Source organism: Grus americana, chromosome 14 (genome assembly GCF_028858705.1).
Source record: "Grus americana isolate bGruAme1 chromosome 14, bGruAme1.mat, whole genome shotgun sequence".
Classification (NCBI taxonomy): domain Eukaryota; kingdom Metazoa; phylum Chordata; class Aves; order Gruiformes; family Gruidae; genus Grus; species Grus americana.
This window is the reverse complement of record NC_072865.1, coordinates 21,607,418-21,624,913: the sequence shown is the minus strand read 5'-3', so window position 1 is coordinate 21,624,913 and position 17,496 is coordinate 21,607,418. Positions and strand designations below refer to the sequence as shown.

The 17,496-nt window shown below is 52.3% G+C and overlaps 1 protein-coding gene across 3 annotated transcripts in view; it reads left to right on the top strand.

Moving 5' to 3' along the window:
- Positions 1-13,550: 13,550 nt before the first annotated feature.
- NRG2 (neuregulin 2) overlaps positions 13,551-17,496 on the top strand; it is a 174,610-nt gene continuing 170,664 nt past the window's right edge. For 2 of the 3 annotated variants that reach the window (XM_054841953.1, XM_054841954.1), the window contains exon 1: positions 13,569-14,082. In XM_054841953.1, coding sequence (XP_054697928.1) covers positions 13,653-14,082 — 430 coding nt within the window. In that variant the 5' untranslated portion in view covers positions 13,569-13,652. Of the gene's footprint in view, positions 14,083-17,496 lie in introns of all 3 variants that reach the window. The other variant, XM_054841955.1, reaches the window with a different exon arrangement.

Genomic DNA, 17,496 nt, shown 5'->3' with positions numbered 1-17,496 from the left:
CGTTCACTCACTCACCCCCTCAATGGGATGGGGGAGAGAATCAGGAAAAAAAAAGTAAAACTCATGGGTTGAGATAAAGACAGTTCAACAGGACAGAAAAGGAAGATGGTAATAACAATATTAACAACAACAACAACAACAATAATAATAATAATAAAAGAATATGCAGAACAAGTGGTGCACAGCACAGTTGCTCACCACCCACAGACCACCGATGCCCAGCTAGTTCCTGAGCCACAGTCCAGTCCCCAGCCAGCTTCCCCCAAGTTATATACTGAGCGTGACGTTGTATGGTATGGAACATCCCTTTGGCCAGTTTGGGTCAGCTGTCCTGGCCGTGTCCCCTCCCAGCATCTTGTGCACCCTCGGCCTCCTGGCTGGCAGGGCGGTGTGCGAAACTGAAAAGTCCTTGACTTGGTGTAAACATTGCCTAGTAACAACCAAAATATCAGCGTGTTATCAACATTATATGATATAAATCCAAACCACAGCACTGTACCCACTACTAGGAAGAAAATTAACTCTATCTATCTCAGCCAAAACCAGGACAGAGCCTTTAAAGGTCCATCGGTTTCTGGACATGGAGGAAGAGGAGAGCCAACTTGGCTTCTCACTTGAAGCTTCATCAAGAAGAAAAGGATCTGTGACAAGGGGGTTGTCTAAGGGCAGCAGAGTCACTTGTCATTCATGAGGTGATGGGCTTGATACCTACCAGCCCTGAGGTGATGAAGAGGCCCAGTTCATGACTGCAGAAGTCCCATATGCCTGACATAGGTGGTGTGACAACAGTCAGACACAAGGTGGAGAGAAGTCCTTCATTCCTTGTCTGCAAGTGACTTCCCAGGGGCAGCATTAAGTGTTGTATAGTAGCAGGGAAATGTTTTAAAATATCTCATTTTATTTATTAATTATTTAATGTTTGCCTTTATGTCTTTCAGAGCTGCTTTGGGGATGTTTTCTGCAGCATCGTCATGGTCCTGGGAGCTGGTGGGATTCCTTCCCGTCCAGCTGAGACCTGGCTAGGACTTGAAAACCTGTGATGCCTGCTCTCCATGGCATAGCTGGAGACTAACAGCTCAATGATGTTGTCCCATAACTTGTCTCAGTGCCATGGGATTTTGCTGAAGAGGTGTTTAATTTAAAACCTCTCAGGCCATAAGCCAGACATTTACTGTGGAGGCAACATCGCTTCACTTTTCCCTGCATGATGCCATGGGAAACATTCTATAAAGGTACTGGGTCTCTTGTTGCTCTGGTTTCCGACAGTGCAAAAGAGGCTGCAGGGTCCACTCTGGCATGGTGTCAGTAAGGAAATAGCTTCACTTTTATGAAGCAACTCCTTGGAGGGGGGTGGAGTAAGAGAGGGAGGTGTTTGCTGGGCTGACTCTTGGTGTAAGAGAAAGGGACATTTCTGTGCCTTGGTCCTAGAGGGGTGATGGGAGCTGTCTGCCCTGGCAGCTCCCCCAGCACCTCGAGTGTGTTTGGATCAGACATGGGATCCAAGGATGTCTGCTGGTTGCATGCTGTTAGATCAGCAAGTCCCAGCTGGGGCTGTGCACGCCCTGCAGTGGATGGGACAAGGAGAACAGTTGAGTGAATCAGGCTAGGAGGAGGAGAAAACCATGGCAAATCAATGGCTCCCCCAAATCCTGCTGCTGGGGCGAACAGGAATAGCCTGGAGCCAATGAGAAATGCACCTGGCACAGCGAGAAGTCCTTCTTTTCCCTCCCCAGGGACAATTAGGGTGGTTTCAACCTCTCCCAGTGTGTCCAGATAGAGGGGCTGGTTTGTTTTTATGATTTACAACAGGTTACTGCTTAAGGGAATATTTTGGGAACACATTAAAAAGAGAATTATAGACCAGCCCTGGGATGATTAAGATAAAGTGTGTAAGTGTGCGGGAAACATGAACATCCTCCCAATAATTATATTAAATTAATTGTTTTACAGCTGCTCTGCAGATAGCATGTGGTACAGGTGGGAAGATGCAGTGCTCTGATCCCACAAGGTTTGGATGGAGCAGGTAAGAGACTGTGGTGTGTGGAGCACCTGGGTTGTATTAGAGAGGAAAAGGGTTTACAAAACAGAGGCATTTGCAAACCGGCTTTGCCAGAGAGTTGTGGGATGGTCTGTAGCCAGCACAGCAGCCACAGCTCTTGTTCTGCCAAAACCAGTGCTGGGGGTGGACAGGGAAGGGGCTCCAGCAGGTGTGAGGGAGATGTTCTGCACTGGGGCATAAGGTGAGGTGGGAGGGAGGGATATTTCTGCTTCTCAGTAAGAAAGGCCCAACAGCAAATGGCTTAATAAAATAGCTGCTTTAATAAGACAGAATAAAAGGAAGGATATGTAATACCTTGAGGGACCAAAAAGGAGGAACTTCTCTCCAGGAATGGGATATGCACAGCACTGTGGGAAAATCCATCCTGGGTCCATCCAATGCTGCACGAACACAGGGTGCCCCACATCTGAAGGGGCATAAGATTTACTCACTCTTGATATTTCTCTTTTTACTCTGCCTTATTAAAACAGCTGTTTTATCGAGCCATTTGCTGTCAGGCCTTTCTCACTTTCCACAGAGAGCCTGCACCACCTTCCCCCTGGCCCAGCCCAGCTCTGCCTTGGGAAGAGGCAGGGAGCGTCCCCGAGGAAGGGGGTGTGCGAGGGGCTTGGTGGGCGGCTTGCGAAGGACCGCTCCCCCTGGGTCAGGGCATGGCTTCCTGCGGGCTCTGGCTCCTGCTGGGTCCCCAGCCATGCCCAGCCTGGGGAGGTGGGAGGGATGTGCTGGAGCTCTGCTCTGGAGGGGCTCTGGGAGCCTCAGGGCCCTACTGCTTCCCCGCATGGAGAAGTCATGACTCCTGCACAGGCAACAGGCAGGGGTTAAGTGCTACGTCTTGTGGCACAGGCAGCCAGTCTCCCCCTGAAGCTAGGGGTTGAGACATAGCCTTGCCAGACTGGTTAGAGCTCCTATGTCCCAGAGTCACGGGTCCTAGAAAGGGGAATGAGATGGGAGTCCTGGGATGCTTCTGGCCAGTGCCTTCTTGCACCATGACTGTCACCAGCACTAGGTCAGAATGACCGCGGCTTCGTTGGGCTTAGCCTCATTAACCCTCAACGGTGGAGGACCCTTACCCCCATGCTGTGCTCTCTCCTAGGAATATACCACCTCCTGGGAAAGAAAAATCATCTGGATGATCTAAGCATCCCAAGCTGCACTATATGGCCATTGCCCCTTGTGACATGTCCCACCAAGGAGAGTTTCTGGCCACCATTAATTCAGCCCTTAGCCTCCTCTCGGTCTGGAGGAGACCACCTCCCTTCATCCCTCCTTTTAGTCTCTGTGTCCCCGACCCAACAAGCATGTATGTGTGATCCTTTATTACCATAATTTCACAAAAGGACAAAGCAGGCAGTAACAGTATCCCCTGGTTCAGGTAAGTGGTGGTGATGTCTGTACCCCAGTACTCCTGTGGCAAGCAAAGGCTCCCACTGAAGCCTCTATCTTGGCAGAGCTGGCCTGGCAGCCTTCCCAGACAAGGAATTTTGGATGAGGAAATACAAATTGTTCTCCCTGACTTTGCAGGGTTAATCTTAGTGCAGCTGCATGTGATGATGCTGCCCGAGTCCTCGGCTGCAGCCTGGACCTGTACGGCAAAGGGCTGAGGAGGGAGCTACAGACCTGGAAAGACATGTGGCCGTCACTCCACAGATACATTGGGGAAAGTCCTGAAGCGCCCGTGGAGGGAGGATCCGGCATGCGCACGTGCGTGCCCATGTATCACACAAGTGAGATGCAGCAGATGAGCTGCCTTGCTCTGTTTGTAACCTTCCACTGCTGTTGAACAGACTTTGCAGGGAGGAGAAGGAGCTGAAAATTGAAACTTGAGGCTCAGATGCTTGGAGGGGCTTCGGAGGGAGCCTGATTCAACACATCAGTCCCCAGGGAAGCAGGAGCTCATGTGCCTCCTGGGCCCTGTGTTTTGCTCTCAAGCTCAGCACAGAGTGAGACTTTGATGCTCCACCTTGGAGCCAAAATCATTTACATTAGCTCAATTGAGAAAAGGAGACATAAGGACACAACTAAACTGCAAAATACAGGATTACAGTGTGATACAAAGGAAGGAAAGAAAGACGGAGGAGAAGGAAAAACAACATTGTCTTTATTTTTTAATTTGCATCCCTTTAACTGGCTGAAAGAGTGCTGGGTGAGGACAGTGGCAGTGTCATGGTGTGCCCCTGTGGGCAGGATCCAGCATCCCTACCTGCGCATCACAGCAGGGAGGTTGCATTCAGGACCCTACTACCTGAAAGCCTGATACCCTCGGTGGGCTGGTCCCAGGTAGTTCCAGCCTGCCCCCCCCCCCCCGCCCCCAGCAAGTGCAGGACAAGAGGCTGGTGTGCAGGGAACCACTGAAACCTGTCCTGCAGGGAGGAGATGCCGCTGGGGAGCTGACAGAGGAGCCAACCAACAATTCATAGGGCAGGGCAAGAGTCCAAGGACCCGTCTGCGCCCAGGGATGTGGGATCACTTAGATTCATTCATGGGCATGAGTAAAAATGCCAGGGTGATGCTTAGTGAAAAAGCAGAGGCAATGGATAACCAAGCCAGGGCAGACATGGTTGCAGCAGCTGTCTCGGGACAGAGCCTTCAACCCCACACCCATCTCCTTGACATTGCATCAACTGAACTGCACGCCAGGCTGCAAGAGCAGAGCTTGCACACGCTTCACTTGGGAGGACCCAAGAAGTCCATCCGCCCTCCTCCTGTCATGGCTGTGCTCCTGGGCTGCCCAGGCCCAGGCTGTGGGGGTTGTCCTGCCCTGGGTGTTGTCTTCAGGGAGTGTGGGATCTTCCTGGGAAAGTGTGTGCTCATGGCGAGTCATGAGGGGAACATCCAGGTCCCATCTTCAGGTTTTTCCTGCCCCTTACATACAGCAGCCTATGCACAGCCCACCCCTCTCCTGATCCCAGCCCTCCATGCAAAGGGCAAGATGGCAAGGTGAGGGATGAGGATCCAGCACGCCTTTGGTCCTCCTGGCTTCTTGCTGAAACTGCTAATTAAGCAGCTGGTTTCATCAAGTGATTTTTTTCTGACGTGAAAACTTTTCCATAAACTGGTCCCAAATCCACCAACTCATTTCACATTTATTTTAAATCTAAGCTTTATATTGTGTAATTTCCTCCAGGGCTTGATTATCTTCTCAGTAAAAGCACCGTTGTTCTGATTTGTGAGACCTATATTTAATCTTGCTGTAAGGTCTCTGCGCTTCTCAGTACAGGGCTTAGAGGCTGCCACCTCAGCTCCTGATCTTTCCTATTTATTTGAATCCATTAAACAAGTTACCAGTTCTATAATATTGAGGGCTTTCTCCAGCCGTGGGGTGGCTGCAAGTACTAACTTGTTGCTGCAGAAATGGTCTCCTGCATCTCAGAAGTCATTCAGAGAAGGTCTGTTGTCTAAATGGTGGCAGACAATATTTAAACAGGGAATGAAGGGCAAAGCTAGACAAGGTGCCTTGTCTGTCTCTATTATTGTGGTGGCACCTCGAGTCCTCCTTCTTTGTGTTCCTACACATGTAATAAGGTATATATCCACTCAGCATAAATTTATATCAAAATACATGAAACAGGCAAAAGTGGGAGGGGGGAACTTTTTCCTGAGTTTGCAGACAGCCCTCAGCACTCAGTGAGAGGATCTGAGCAGCCCAGTTCACCTCAGTGACACATATATTTTGCAATGCAGAAAGCTGTTGCTTTCATGGAAACACTTTCATCAGCTTTTCACTGGATGCACGTATCCACCCCGTCCCCATTTTCAAACTTGCCAGCATCGCCCCATGGCCATCGGCTTCATTTGTTGCAGCCCTTAGCCAGCACTGCGATCTCTGCAAAGTGCTGCCCGTACAAAGCTCTGAGGTGTCCTGAAGGGGGGTGGAGAGGTGCTGCATATCGACATTTATCACGTGAAACCTCCACACCAACTGGATTAACTGCCACCTCGAATTCATTAGAATTTGTCATGCTTGGCTGATGCACGGTAGCACAGAGTTTCTGCTCTGTTGTGAGATGCAGTCACCATGAAGAATTTGGGGTGTCATTATGAGCTTAAAGTGCAATATTAAAGGAAGTTTCCCCCCATGCTGGGCCTGGCTGCTCCCATGCCAGCCTCACAAGTGGCCCTTTGTGCACGTTGTTGTGTCTCTGGCAGGAGCTTGGTGTGAAAGATTTTTCACCAGTGTTGTGATACACTGCTTGTTGGTCAAAAAATGGTGGTTTCAGGTTGAGCAAAACCCACGTGTATTCCCCCCTAGATGATGTTGCTATTTTTCATTGAAAATTGGGGTGGAGGTAGAGGTGCCCTGAGCAGAACTGGCGGGGCTGCACATAGACAGTTCCTCTTGCACTGCTTCAGAGAGAGGGTTCCCTGCTGTCACACAGCCACCCAGGCTGCTTCGTCTGCTTTCACAGCAAAAATTTAAATAAGTGTTCTCTGAAATGCCACCTCCAAAAGCAGGGGCTGAACTGGTTTTGGATCCATGAGAAACAATCTTGCAGCAGATGATGTGGAGTCCCCTCACGACCTAAAACACTAAAGCTTAGGACAGACTTTATCACTGTGACGGCACCCATTTCTCAGTTTTGCATCCATGCCCTCTAGACATGCATTGTTCACTCTCCAGACAAGCAGCAGCATTAGAGAAGGCAAAACTGTATTGACGCTTTTATGACTAGCACTGGTTTTTACCTTTGCAATGGTATATCACGTCATGGGTTTCTCTGGAAATAGCTGGCTGCTGCAACTATTGCATTTTTCATGGTGATTTGGAGATGTTGCTCTTCATTTTTCTTCTTCACAATAGTTCTTTATAGTTCTTTCAAATAGAGGCTTTCCTGGCGCAAGATATGCATGCAGCAATACATAATTGGCGTGGACTTTAAGAAGGGAACTCGGAGGTGCACGGACATACCCGATGCACTGGCACAACTGTAATAGTTATTTAATACACAGGGAGGTATAAGGAGGTTATACACAGAGAAGGGAGCAAGGAGAGAAAAATCAGAGTGGCTAGCAGAGAAATCCAGTCCTGGAGAAGAGTCTCTGGGATGGAGGGGTCTCTCACTGGTGGCCTGGAGACTGGGGGCTGCAGTGCCCAGGAGTTGAAGATACACCCTTGTGTGGGGAGCATTGCCCCCATGGTGCCTTTTTGCTCCTATGTGTCATCTTTCTGGTGACACATCGCAGTGCCTGGCCAACAGCATCGTTCTGGGGGACGCGAAGTTGTCTTGCTGATCATCAGCTTTCTGCTGGTGTCCGCACATGCGGGTCTCCTGACAGGAGTCCTCTGGCCCCAGGCAGGGTGGGCAGTGATGACAGAGCAGTTGCTCTTCAGTGGCGGTCTCCCCTTTGTCTCCTCCACCCTGAGTGGTGTGAAACCCTTCCAGACCTGGAGCTGCTGATAAATGTATTGGATGCAGATGTACGTATCTAAGAAACAGAGTGTGTGAGAGGCACAGTGAGCCAAGGCTGTATAGGCACGCCGTCAGAATGATCAACACGCAAAATTTGGGTACTAAGGCATGGACTGAAACATCTGATTGGAAGGCTGGGATAAAAAAGGGAAGGCTGCATTGTTTATATTTTGTTTTCATTCATCATTCCTGCTCGTGTGGGTGGACAAGGAGTGAATGAGTTTCTTGGGGAGGGCAGCAAAGAAAAGAGGCACACATTTCCTCGAAAGATGAGTGGCTTTTTTTCTTCCTTGTGCTTAGGTTAATATGCCACAGAGGGGCTGGAGGGAACCCTGATAGCTTTTCTGCAATGTGAAAGAAACCATTTAGCTCTTGATTTTTCTTCCCTTCAATTGCTATGTGCCAAGAGAGATGAGGCTCTCTCAGGATGAGTTTCATCCCTCTAGTAAAGTATTGGTTTGTCTCCCAACTGCAAATGTGCCCACCTTCTTTTCTTTGTACTGTTGAGCATCTCACAGAAAGATGGTAGGACAATGGTCAGCTCAGGGAAGGAGTGGTAGCTGGGTCAGGCCTCCAGGACATGATGGTCACTTTCTGGGAGAGGCAGCACTGGAGCTACAGCTACATCCCTCAGTTCTGCCTTCCCCTGCTGGCACTGGTCTGGAAGGTGACATTAATAGGCAGGAGATACGGGAACACAGCGAGGCAGGGGTAAGCTGAGGAAACCGCTGAGACCATGACAGCACTGCTGGTGGAGAACTCCTGAGGTGGGTCTTGGTTTCCTTTGCTGAAGCCATGCTGCTTGCTGGAGCCTTTGACAGGCCAGTGGGATAGGAGACTTTGGAAGTCTCTCTCCATCCCAGACCTTACCTTCCTGGAAGGACTGCCAGATATGGTTTATTTTGACCATGTTCTTGCTTAGACAGTCTCCAGACTGGAGTCTCAAATTGGGCGATGGGCTTTGCTTTTTCCATAGAATTTCTGAGTTCATCATTTATCATCTGCCTTTCTCGTTTCACCCAAGACTGTCTCTGTGGTGCCAGGAGTCTGGTGTGTCCAGGTGAAGGGCTGGGTCCTGCCCTGCGTGGCAGGTACTGATGCTCTCCATGGGCTACATACCCCCCATTGCTGGACAGCCCCAAGCGGTACAAGCTGAATCCTTGCAGAGAAGATATTGAAGTGGGAAAAAAGATGCCTGCACTGGATTTGTTGATGTTCAGGCATGTCTCTAAGCCTTCGTAAAACACCTGACTGTCACAGGGAATAAATGTCCTACAGGGAAGGAGAACTATGTTCCCTTGGCTGGGTTATGGGTGAATGTCCTCTAGGCTTGCCATCCTCACACCAGCATGGCTCCAGGGTCACTGCAGGGGACCAGGACAGACCTGGTGCTGGGGAGAGCTGGGGGAGATGGAGGGACATGCTTGTGATGCACACATGCTTCTCAGGCTCACCCAAAGCAGGGAAGAGCTTAGCACAGCCCCATAACACCACCCCATCCAGAATACCCTGGGGTGGAAAGGCAGATGCTCCATTCCTCATTATACCAAAAGCCCCATTTCTTTGACAGGACTCGCCCACATCAGATCTGCAGGAGCATACCTTCAACTAACAGGGAGGAGGCTGAGGACTTGCAACCTGCAGAAAATGCTGAAGATGTGCAACCCACCTGCCTGTGCTGTTGCGGGGCGGGGTCGACTTCTCTCCTCGCAGAAGAGCTGCAGGCATCTCTGGGAAACTGCAGGACCAAAATTAAGAGGTGAATGAAAAAACAGCCCCCACAGCAATTGTCTGAGGGCTAAAGGTCTCTGACAATGCTGCTGAGCTCTTGGGGAATCTGGGCTGAGCTCAGATGCTTCATCTCCCCTTCAGGGTGGCAAATATGAGGAGTTTTTGCAGCAAGGAGGTAGGGGAGAGACGGGCTTTGGAGAAATTAAAGCAGCCAGGGGATGAAACAGGTTTTTTGTGAAATAATGGCTCTTCATGAGAGATCCTGGCTTGTACCTGAATGCGGAATGAACTGACTTTTCTGGCTGACAAAGGGGAAAAGTGGAAGATGAAGAAATAAAATCCCAGAAGAAGAGAGGTATGGATGGGTCAGAGACACAAATATTCCAGAGCAGTTGCATTGAGATGGTTGGTGCAGAAAGGCTGATGAAAAACACAAAGCCTCTTTACTGAAAGGCACAGTGGATTTTGCAGAAGAGAGAAGCTGGGAAGTATTTAAACTTGCCACAGTTTTGACCATCCTTAAACAGGATGAAAAATTGAAAATATGTGTCAGCCTTGAGACTAAGCAAGGATGATGTCAGCTAACAACCATGGTGAGAGAGGAAACTCTGAGACAAAATGAGTAGCAGAAGAGGCCTCAAAGATGCGATAGCTGATGATGCAGACACAGTGAAATGGGGATAGGGTTCCCTAACCTGAGGAACAGACATGGGAGCTGCAGAAAATACATCTGAAAGAAAAGGGTGAGATTTAAAAAGTACTATTTGGCAAACTGGCTTTGGAGCCCAAAGGTTTTTGTCCATCTCCCTGTGCAGATAAAACCAATGCAAGTCCCGGCCCGACAACAAGGCACAACCCTTGAGCCCCAGCACACGTGCTTTTCTGAGCTCTTTCTAGAAAGCTTTGAAAAGGACATTGTGGCCAGGAGGCTGCATGGTGATGCATAGAATGGTTTGGGTTGGAAGGCACCTCAAAGATTATCTAGTTCCAACCCCCCTGCCATGGGCAGGGACACCCTCCACTAGACCAGGTTGCCCAAATGCATGGTACAGCCCAGAAGCAAAGACTCTGTGCAGGTCACTGCCTAAGCCACCAGGCAATGCAAACCCTGGGGACAGATGTTAGAAAAGCATGTGACTCAGTATCATCAGTCCGTGGGCGGGCTAGAGGTAAGCCATCAATCTAACTGTGCACTTTCCTACCAGCAAAACCACACTACCTCCTGCCTGGCTTTGTTGTCCCCAGTGAATAATGGCCATCCTTGCCCCTGCAGACTTTGGGCCATCTCCTTGTGCATCCCCAGCATCCCCCTGGGAGAAATGCCCTCCAGTCCTGAGGGATGAATTAGGACCTTCTCCCTCCAGCTGTCCCCTTGGGACCTGTAGTGGACTCAAGCATGACTTGCAGGTGAGGATTGGCCATCTGATACCAGCACACTGAAGGGCTCTTTTGGCTCCTTGCTCATCTTCACCCTAATAAACAGAACCTGTCATAGAGCCACAAAACCCGCTGTATGGCCAGGGCGCAGCGAGCAGGGTGAGAGAAGGGATCCCTCCCCTCTGTGTGGCATTTGGAAATCCCAGCTGGAGGCTGAGTTGAGCTTGGGACTTTCCAGCACTAGAAAGACATTAACAGCCTGGAATGAGAGCAGCAGAGGTTGGGGGCTGGAGATCAGGGGGTACGAGAAGAGTCTCAGTGAGATAACTTTGTTCAGCCTGGAGAAGAGAGATCTTGGTGCTGCTGGCAGCCACCTGGGAGTGGTGGTAGAGGGGCAGAGCCTCTCAGATGGAGTGGGGATGAGAGGCAACAGGCACAAGCTGGAACACAGGGAATTTCCATTAGAGATAAGGAAAAGCTTTTTTCACCGTGAAGGTGGTCAAAAGTGGAACTGGTTCCCCAGGGAGGTTCAAGCCTGAGCTACGTATGACCTGGAGCGACCTACTCTTGCTGGCCCTGCTGTAAGACCTCCTGAGGTCCCTGCCAACCTCAGTTGTCCTGTTATTCTGTGAACGAGGGTCAGGTCTTTGTGAGGCAACTGAAGAGAGATATTTTAAAAATAATGTTATTTAGGCTATATTATGAACCAGTGTTATGAAACAGCCTGTTACAAACCAGTGTTCATATTGGGCTGGTGACTGCACCCAGGGCCTTGCCTTATTTATTTCATATGTCAAAATGCCCAAGGATCTGCAGGAAAGAATGATTTTTCTATTTATACGGGAGAAGCAGCAGGGAAGGTCCTAAACCATTTCTCAAATGATAATAGAAATGCCAGCATCTCTGGCGGTCTTCATAACAGCTAGGCTGAACAGCAGGACAAATTCTGCTACAAGAAGACATGGCCAGTGCCCTTTTATGAGGACTCAATGTGTCCTGGACTCAATGCCTCAGAGACAAGAGAAAAACCTCCCTTTTCAAAATTGCCCCAGAGGCCTTGCAGGTATCTTGAGCTGAATTTCTCCCAGAGGTTGAACCACTGTGGTCCCACTGGGATTTCAACCTGCAAAGAGGGAGAAGACAAGGATTAACAACTGAAATGCCCAGACATTAAACTGTCTTTTCTGGTGAGGGGCAGGTTAGAGTGGGAGAGCTCCAGATCGAGTTATGCTACCGGATATCTCCTTCCTTCTCAGGTAGAATCTGTGTTGCTGTCTGAACAAAATGTTAGGGAAAGGGGAATTTCCACAGAGATTTGTGTCAAAAGCAGAGAGAAGTCAGGTGGTTTCCCTACTCCTCCAAGCAGCTCCCTGAATCCAAAACACCGTCCTTCCCTCTGCCGTGGGAAACACTTCTGGTCCCTTCTGCCTCAGCCTGCATTCCTCTGCAGTTTTGCATGGTCACCAAACAGGGGAAAAGAGAAAGCATTCGGAAACATCTAAAACCAGAAAGCCACAGAGAATCACAGTTAGCAAGAGAAAATGCACACAAGAAATCTCCCCAAGCCCGCTGTTAACACGCTGCGCTGCTTCCGATGCATCACGGTCCTGCAATGGCAGAGCTATTCAGAGAGCTGCCAGCCTCCCCGGAGAGAGGAAAAGCAGTTGTCCTGGCTGGCAGCACGGAGCTGCGGCCGCTCCATGGCTGCAGAGCTCTGTCTGTGTGTGGGGTGTGTGTGCGCGCACGCACGCGTGTGTGTGTGTATGCTGGGGCTGTGCCGTCGTGCCAGTGATGGGACAACACTGGCTCCAGCTGCAAGCAGCAGGGACAGGGCAACACGAGGAAAGGCAGTGCTCGGTGCCTGTGCTGGGCACAGCAGCTCTGCTCCCTTCCCATTTTTCCTGATGATGCTGGCTGCACCACATTAAATGGAGAGCAAACCTCAATCCTGCCATCTGCGCTCCTCTGCTCTCACCCATGTGCTCAAAGACCTTGTCATCGTTTGGGGTGTGCCGAGGGATTCCCTCGAGGTTGTAAAGCAACTGGGGCGGGGGCCAGTGTCTCCATTGCAGCGCAGGCAGGGCTGTGCATCCCTGCTACAGGGTGTGCCCGACCCATTGCCTCAGACAAGGCTGAGCCCACCCTTCCTGCCTCCAGGTCACCTCCATCGTGATGGGACAATGGGACCATGGCCGCTCCCCTTCAATGCAGAATCTAGTGCAACAACAAATATGAAATCCTCTGCTACTAATTTGCATCTCGGATCCCTTCCACACTGTAGCGTCTGGGCAGTGAAGCTATGGGAGTACAGATGCTTCAGGATCAGCTTTTAAAATAAACCCAAATAAGCCACTTTTTGGAGATTAAGCTGACTCCTCCTGGAAACCACTGCAGGGAAGAGCACTTGTTTATTAAAAAGAGACAGCAGGGATCAGGGCATGAAAGGAGTCTTTGTCTCCTCGGCTATTACCTTACTCCATTTGTCTCTATGTTAATGCCTTTTCTTCAAGTGTGCAGGGGATCTCAGGCACAAATCTCCCAGCTCCAAAAACACATCAGGCAAAGAGGAAGCCCCTGGCTCTTGGGCCCTGCACATCACGGAAGCCCCGTGTCACCTGCAGCCGCCCCCGAATGAATGTATCTTTGGTGGCATCTGGAGGGGTTTGTGTGGGGTGTCTCTGTGAACGCTTGGGGGCTTGGTGAGGGGCTGGCTCCCATGGCTGAAATGGAGGCAACACCATCTTGCTCCATCCCCGGGGACCCTCAGGCCCTGCAGGAGCTGTAATCTGGGTTGCAGGATCCCCTCTGCTGTCGCGGGCATCCCCGGGGGGGGGTGGGGGGGGGCGGGTGGGGGATGTGCACGGGAGTCCCCGGGCAGGGAATCACCTTTCTGGGGGTCAGCATCCCGGGGGAAGGGGCATCCCACCTTCCGAAGAGGAGGAGGATCCGCGCGGCTCCGCGCCACGCCGCGCCGCTCCGCGTCGCGCCGCTCCGCTCCGCCCCGCCGCGCCCGCCGCGCCGCAGCCCCGCAGCCCGGCCGCCGCAGGGCCGGCGGGGAGCGAGCGGTAGCCGGCGGCATGAGGCGCGACCCGGCGCCCGGCTTCTCCATGCTGCTCTTCGGCGTTTCCCTCGCCTGCTACTCGCCCAGCCTTAAATCTGTGCAGGACCAGGCGTACACGGCGGCGGTGGTGCTGGAGGGCAAGGTGCAGTCCGTGGGCCCCCCCGCCGGCGGCGGCAATGACAGCCGAGGAGCCGCCGGTCCCACCGGGGGGGTCTTGGTCAAGGTGCTCGACCTGTGGCCCCTCAACAGCGGCGGGCTGCAGCGGGAGCAGCTCATCAGCGTGGGCTCCAAGGCGCCCTGCTTTAAAGTGAAGCGCAACCACCGCTACATCTTCTTCCTGGAGCCCACCGAGGAGCCGCTCGTCTTCCGCACCGCCTTCGCCCCGCTCGATACCAGCGGCAAGAACCTCAAGCGGGACGTGGCGCGGATCCTCTGCGCCGACTGCGGTACGGGCCGCGCCGCGGCGGCGGGGGGCGGCGGCCGGGGGGGCGCCGGGACCGGCGGCGGGGGGCGATGATGGAGCGGCGGCCTGGAGCGCTGGCCCGCGGCCCGGGCAGCCGCGGGGCGACAGGTCCGAACCCCCGGGGCCGGGGGGGGGGTGTGTGTGCCCGGCGATCGCCCCCCGGCCGGCACCGGGAGCCACTCCTGGCACCGGGGGCGATGCGCTCCGCCGGGCCCGGCCGCCGCAGCCGCGATTTCTCCCTCCTCCCCGCCCCCCACCCCGCCCGCTCCGGCCCTGGGGTCCCCGCTCGGCCGGCCCAAGGTCCCGGCCTGCCCCGGCCCCCCGGCGCCGTGCCAGTAGCGCAGCCCCGAGCCTCGGTGCGGGGCGGGCGGGGAAGGGCCCGCAGCCCGGCTGCCCGGGCCCGCTGGCTTTCCGGCGGCAGCGCGCTGGAGCCCTCGGTCTCGGCGCTTTTCCAGTGCCCCCCGCCTCGGGTGCCGCTTTCCTCGGTTCCCCTCGGTGATGGGAGAGCCGCTACCGGCGTGCGGTGGTGGCTCCGTTAACTCTGTGCGCACTGGTGCTGCCCGATGCGTTCCTCTCCCGGGGCGTGTTTACTGATGCAGTGAGGGGCTCTTTCCCGGGGGGGTGCGGGGCCAGGGGCAGATGCTGGCTCTCCAGGTGTGCCCTAAGTGCCGGGAAGTTTTGCCTCCTTCAAAATAACGACCTCACGTTGTGAAGTTGGTTTTCTTTTGTTCATTCAGTGCGTTTAGATGCCTCCTGTCAACGCACTCGCGCTGTTCTCCGTGCATGCTGTGTGCTGATCCTCCACCACCTTTGTGAACACGGTTATGAAATGACTGGGAAGTGCCTGCTGGAGCGTTACTCCTTTTGTGCCTGGATTTTTCTTGCTGTCCTCCGGCAGGGCGAATACCTGTGATGGGCTGGGCGGTGGGGGACCGGGTGAAGACAATGACTGCATTTTCCCAGGGTTGGGATCTGAGCTTACAAAAATGCAAGGCTGGCCCTTCGTCCAGCTTGAATGCTCAGATACTGTGTCACAAAATCCGGAGAAGGCTGGTGTTAACCCGGAGAGCTCCAAGCGCTGTGCCGTGCCATCAGAAATGGATTTGAATCTCTCATGTTTGGTGGGTTGCAAGGATATGCAGGGCATATCTCCAGGGAATCCAGGTTCCCCGCTCAATGACAGCACGCTGTACTTCCTCATCAGGGTAAATGGCCTTTTGCCTCATTAAAAGCAAGGTGCCTTGTCAGGATACACTTAGCCCTGTAATGAACATATGTGTGCTGCTTTGTTGTTGTTGTGTTATTAACTAGGTGTTTCTGGGGCAAATACTTTGCCATCGGGACTGCTGACCCCAGGTTTTGAAAGCCAGACCTGTCTCTTTTTTTAGTTATCCAAAAGATAAATTTAGAAGATTGCGTTTCCTGGGAGAAAGGTGGAACCTTGCATATCATAATATGTTGTTGAGGAAAATGGGCTAGGACTGCATACGAGAAAACTAATTTGGGAGACACTAATTTCGTGTGATTCCGTATGTGGGCCATCATGGACATAGAGGATTTAGTGAAATAGCTGTTGCAGAGTTTAAAGGAAGGTAAATGGGGGAATTTCTCAGGACTGTGGTCTCATCATCAGGTGAAAGCACAGCAAAAGGTATGTGGCTTTTATTTTTTTTTTTAAAGCAAGAAGGATTCCAAACTTGTGCATCTCTGAGCAGCAGAGTATGACTTTAAGAGGAATGGAGGCTCCTCCATTTCTTCCTGGATCAGGCCCAAACTGTTAACGTGTAGGCTGATGTAACAACAAGTTAAGGGATGTCATTCTGCCCATGACACCTTCTTGGAGCTGATGCTTTTGTTTCTGTATTTTTGACGGTCTGAATAGGCTCCCTGGCTAAGGGACTCTGCAGGTTGTTGGGAGCGTTGTCTCAGCAGAGCTCTATGGCAGATTGCAAAGGAAAAATAAAAGCTGGTGGTTGGGAACTGTCATAACTGTGGTTTGGTTCAATGATGAAGATTAAAAAGGATGCTCAGCCTGCTGAACTTGTGGTTCCCCAAGCACTTCATGCTGTCGGTTTGGCTGGAAGGTTACTTCTGAAGGTGACATTCCTGGCAGGATCTTCTGATTTGTAGCACCTGAGCTGCTGGAAAGGTGTGTGGACTGGGAAACCAGGCTGTGGTCTGCCTTCTTGTCCCTTGGTTTCTGATAGGAGAGGAGATTTGGAGGGGTGCCAGGCTGCTTCCCGTCCTTGCTGCAGATGGGGGCTGTGGACAGCTCCAGAGTTGACAGCGGGTGAAGTGTCCAGGCACAACGTGCGCTCTGAGGGACAGCCAGGCTGCAGCCTTCTAAGAGATATTACAGAGCTGGGGAGACAGACACTGGGGCCACTTCTGAGTGGGTGGAGGGGGACCTCATGGCTCTGAGCACTCCAATAACCCCCACTCCCAAAGACGGAGGCCTCGCAGGACTGTCTTCTCCCTGCTCTGGCTCCATGCCTGGGTCTGTTTTCTAGTGATTCATCCCAGGCTAAGATGCCATGTGTCCTCTGCTCTCACTGCTTGCTGAGGTCCAGGATGCGCTGCAGGATTAGGCCTGTGGTCGGAGCATCTGTGTCTCTCTCCAAGGAACAGTCTCTGCCGTTTGCACAGCTCACTCGGAAAGAGGAAGTGGGTGGTGAGGCTTTGCACAGGACTCAGGCCCTCGCCGGGCAGAGCCAGGAAGGCTGGAGGAGAGGGAAGGGTAGCATGGAGTGCGGGAGGTGGAATGGGAAAACGGGTCTGTGCAGCTGGCGTGTGCACGGCGTCTCACCTGGACGGCTTGGTGTCTGCCCCCCCCCGTGCTGAGACCCAGGGAGGGGGATTCTCACTTTAGCCATCCCACTGCTGGGCAGGCTCTGGAGGATGGAACTTCCCTACTTGCAAACCCCAGAGGTCTGCAGCCTCTGCGTCTCTGCCCAGCCATGGGTTTGCATCCCCCTGGCACCCAAGGAGCAGCTGGTCCCTGGGCCCAGGATCCTGTGGGTCTCGTCACCCACTTGCCTGTCTTAAAACCTCTTCTGCACTGGGAGTATTATTTTTTTTTCATACTGTTATATAATGATTCCTGTTATTGCTTCTCCTCCTGTCTCTTTTTCCTTACATCTTTTAGCTCCTTAATTTTGGATGGTTTCTTATCTCCTTTGTGCCTACATGCACACACCAAGGAGGAAGAAATAGGTGCAAGACACGGTGCTGGCTCTTCACTGATGGGGTGGCTTTGTGACGAGGTATCCCTGCTGGGACCAGTCCTGATTTGAGTCCAGAAAGGGGGTTGTGGTCCTCCTGGTCTTTAAGGGTCACTCGTGTCACCATCTGCTTTCCACTCTATATGAGTCCATGCTTCCTATTCAAAAGATATTTT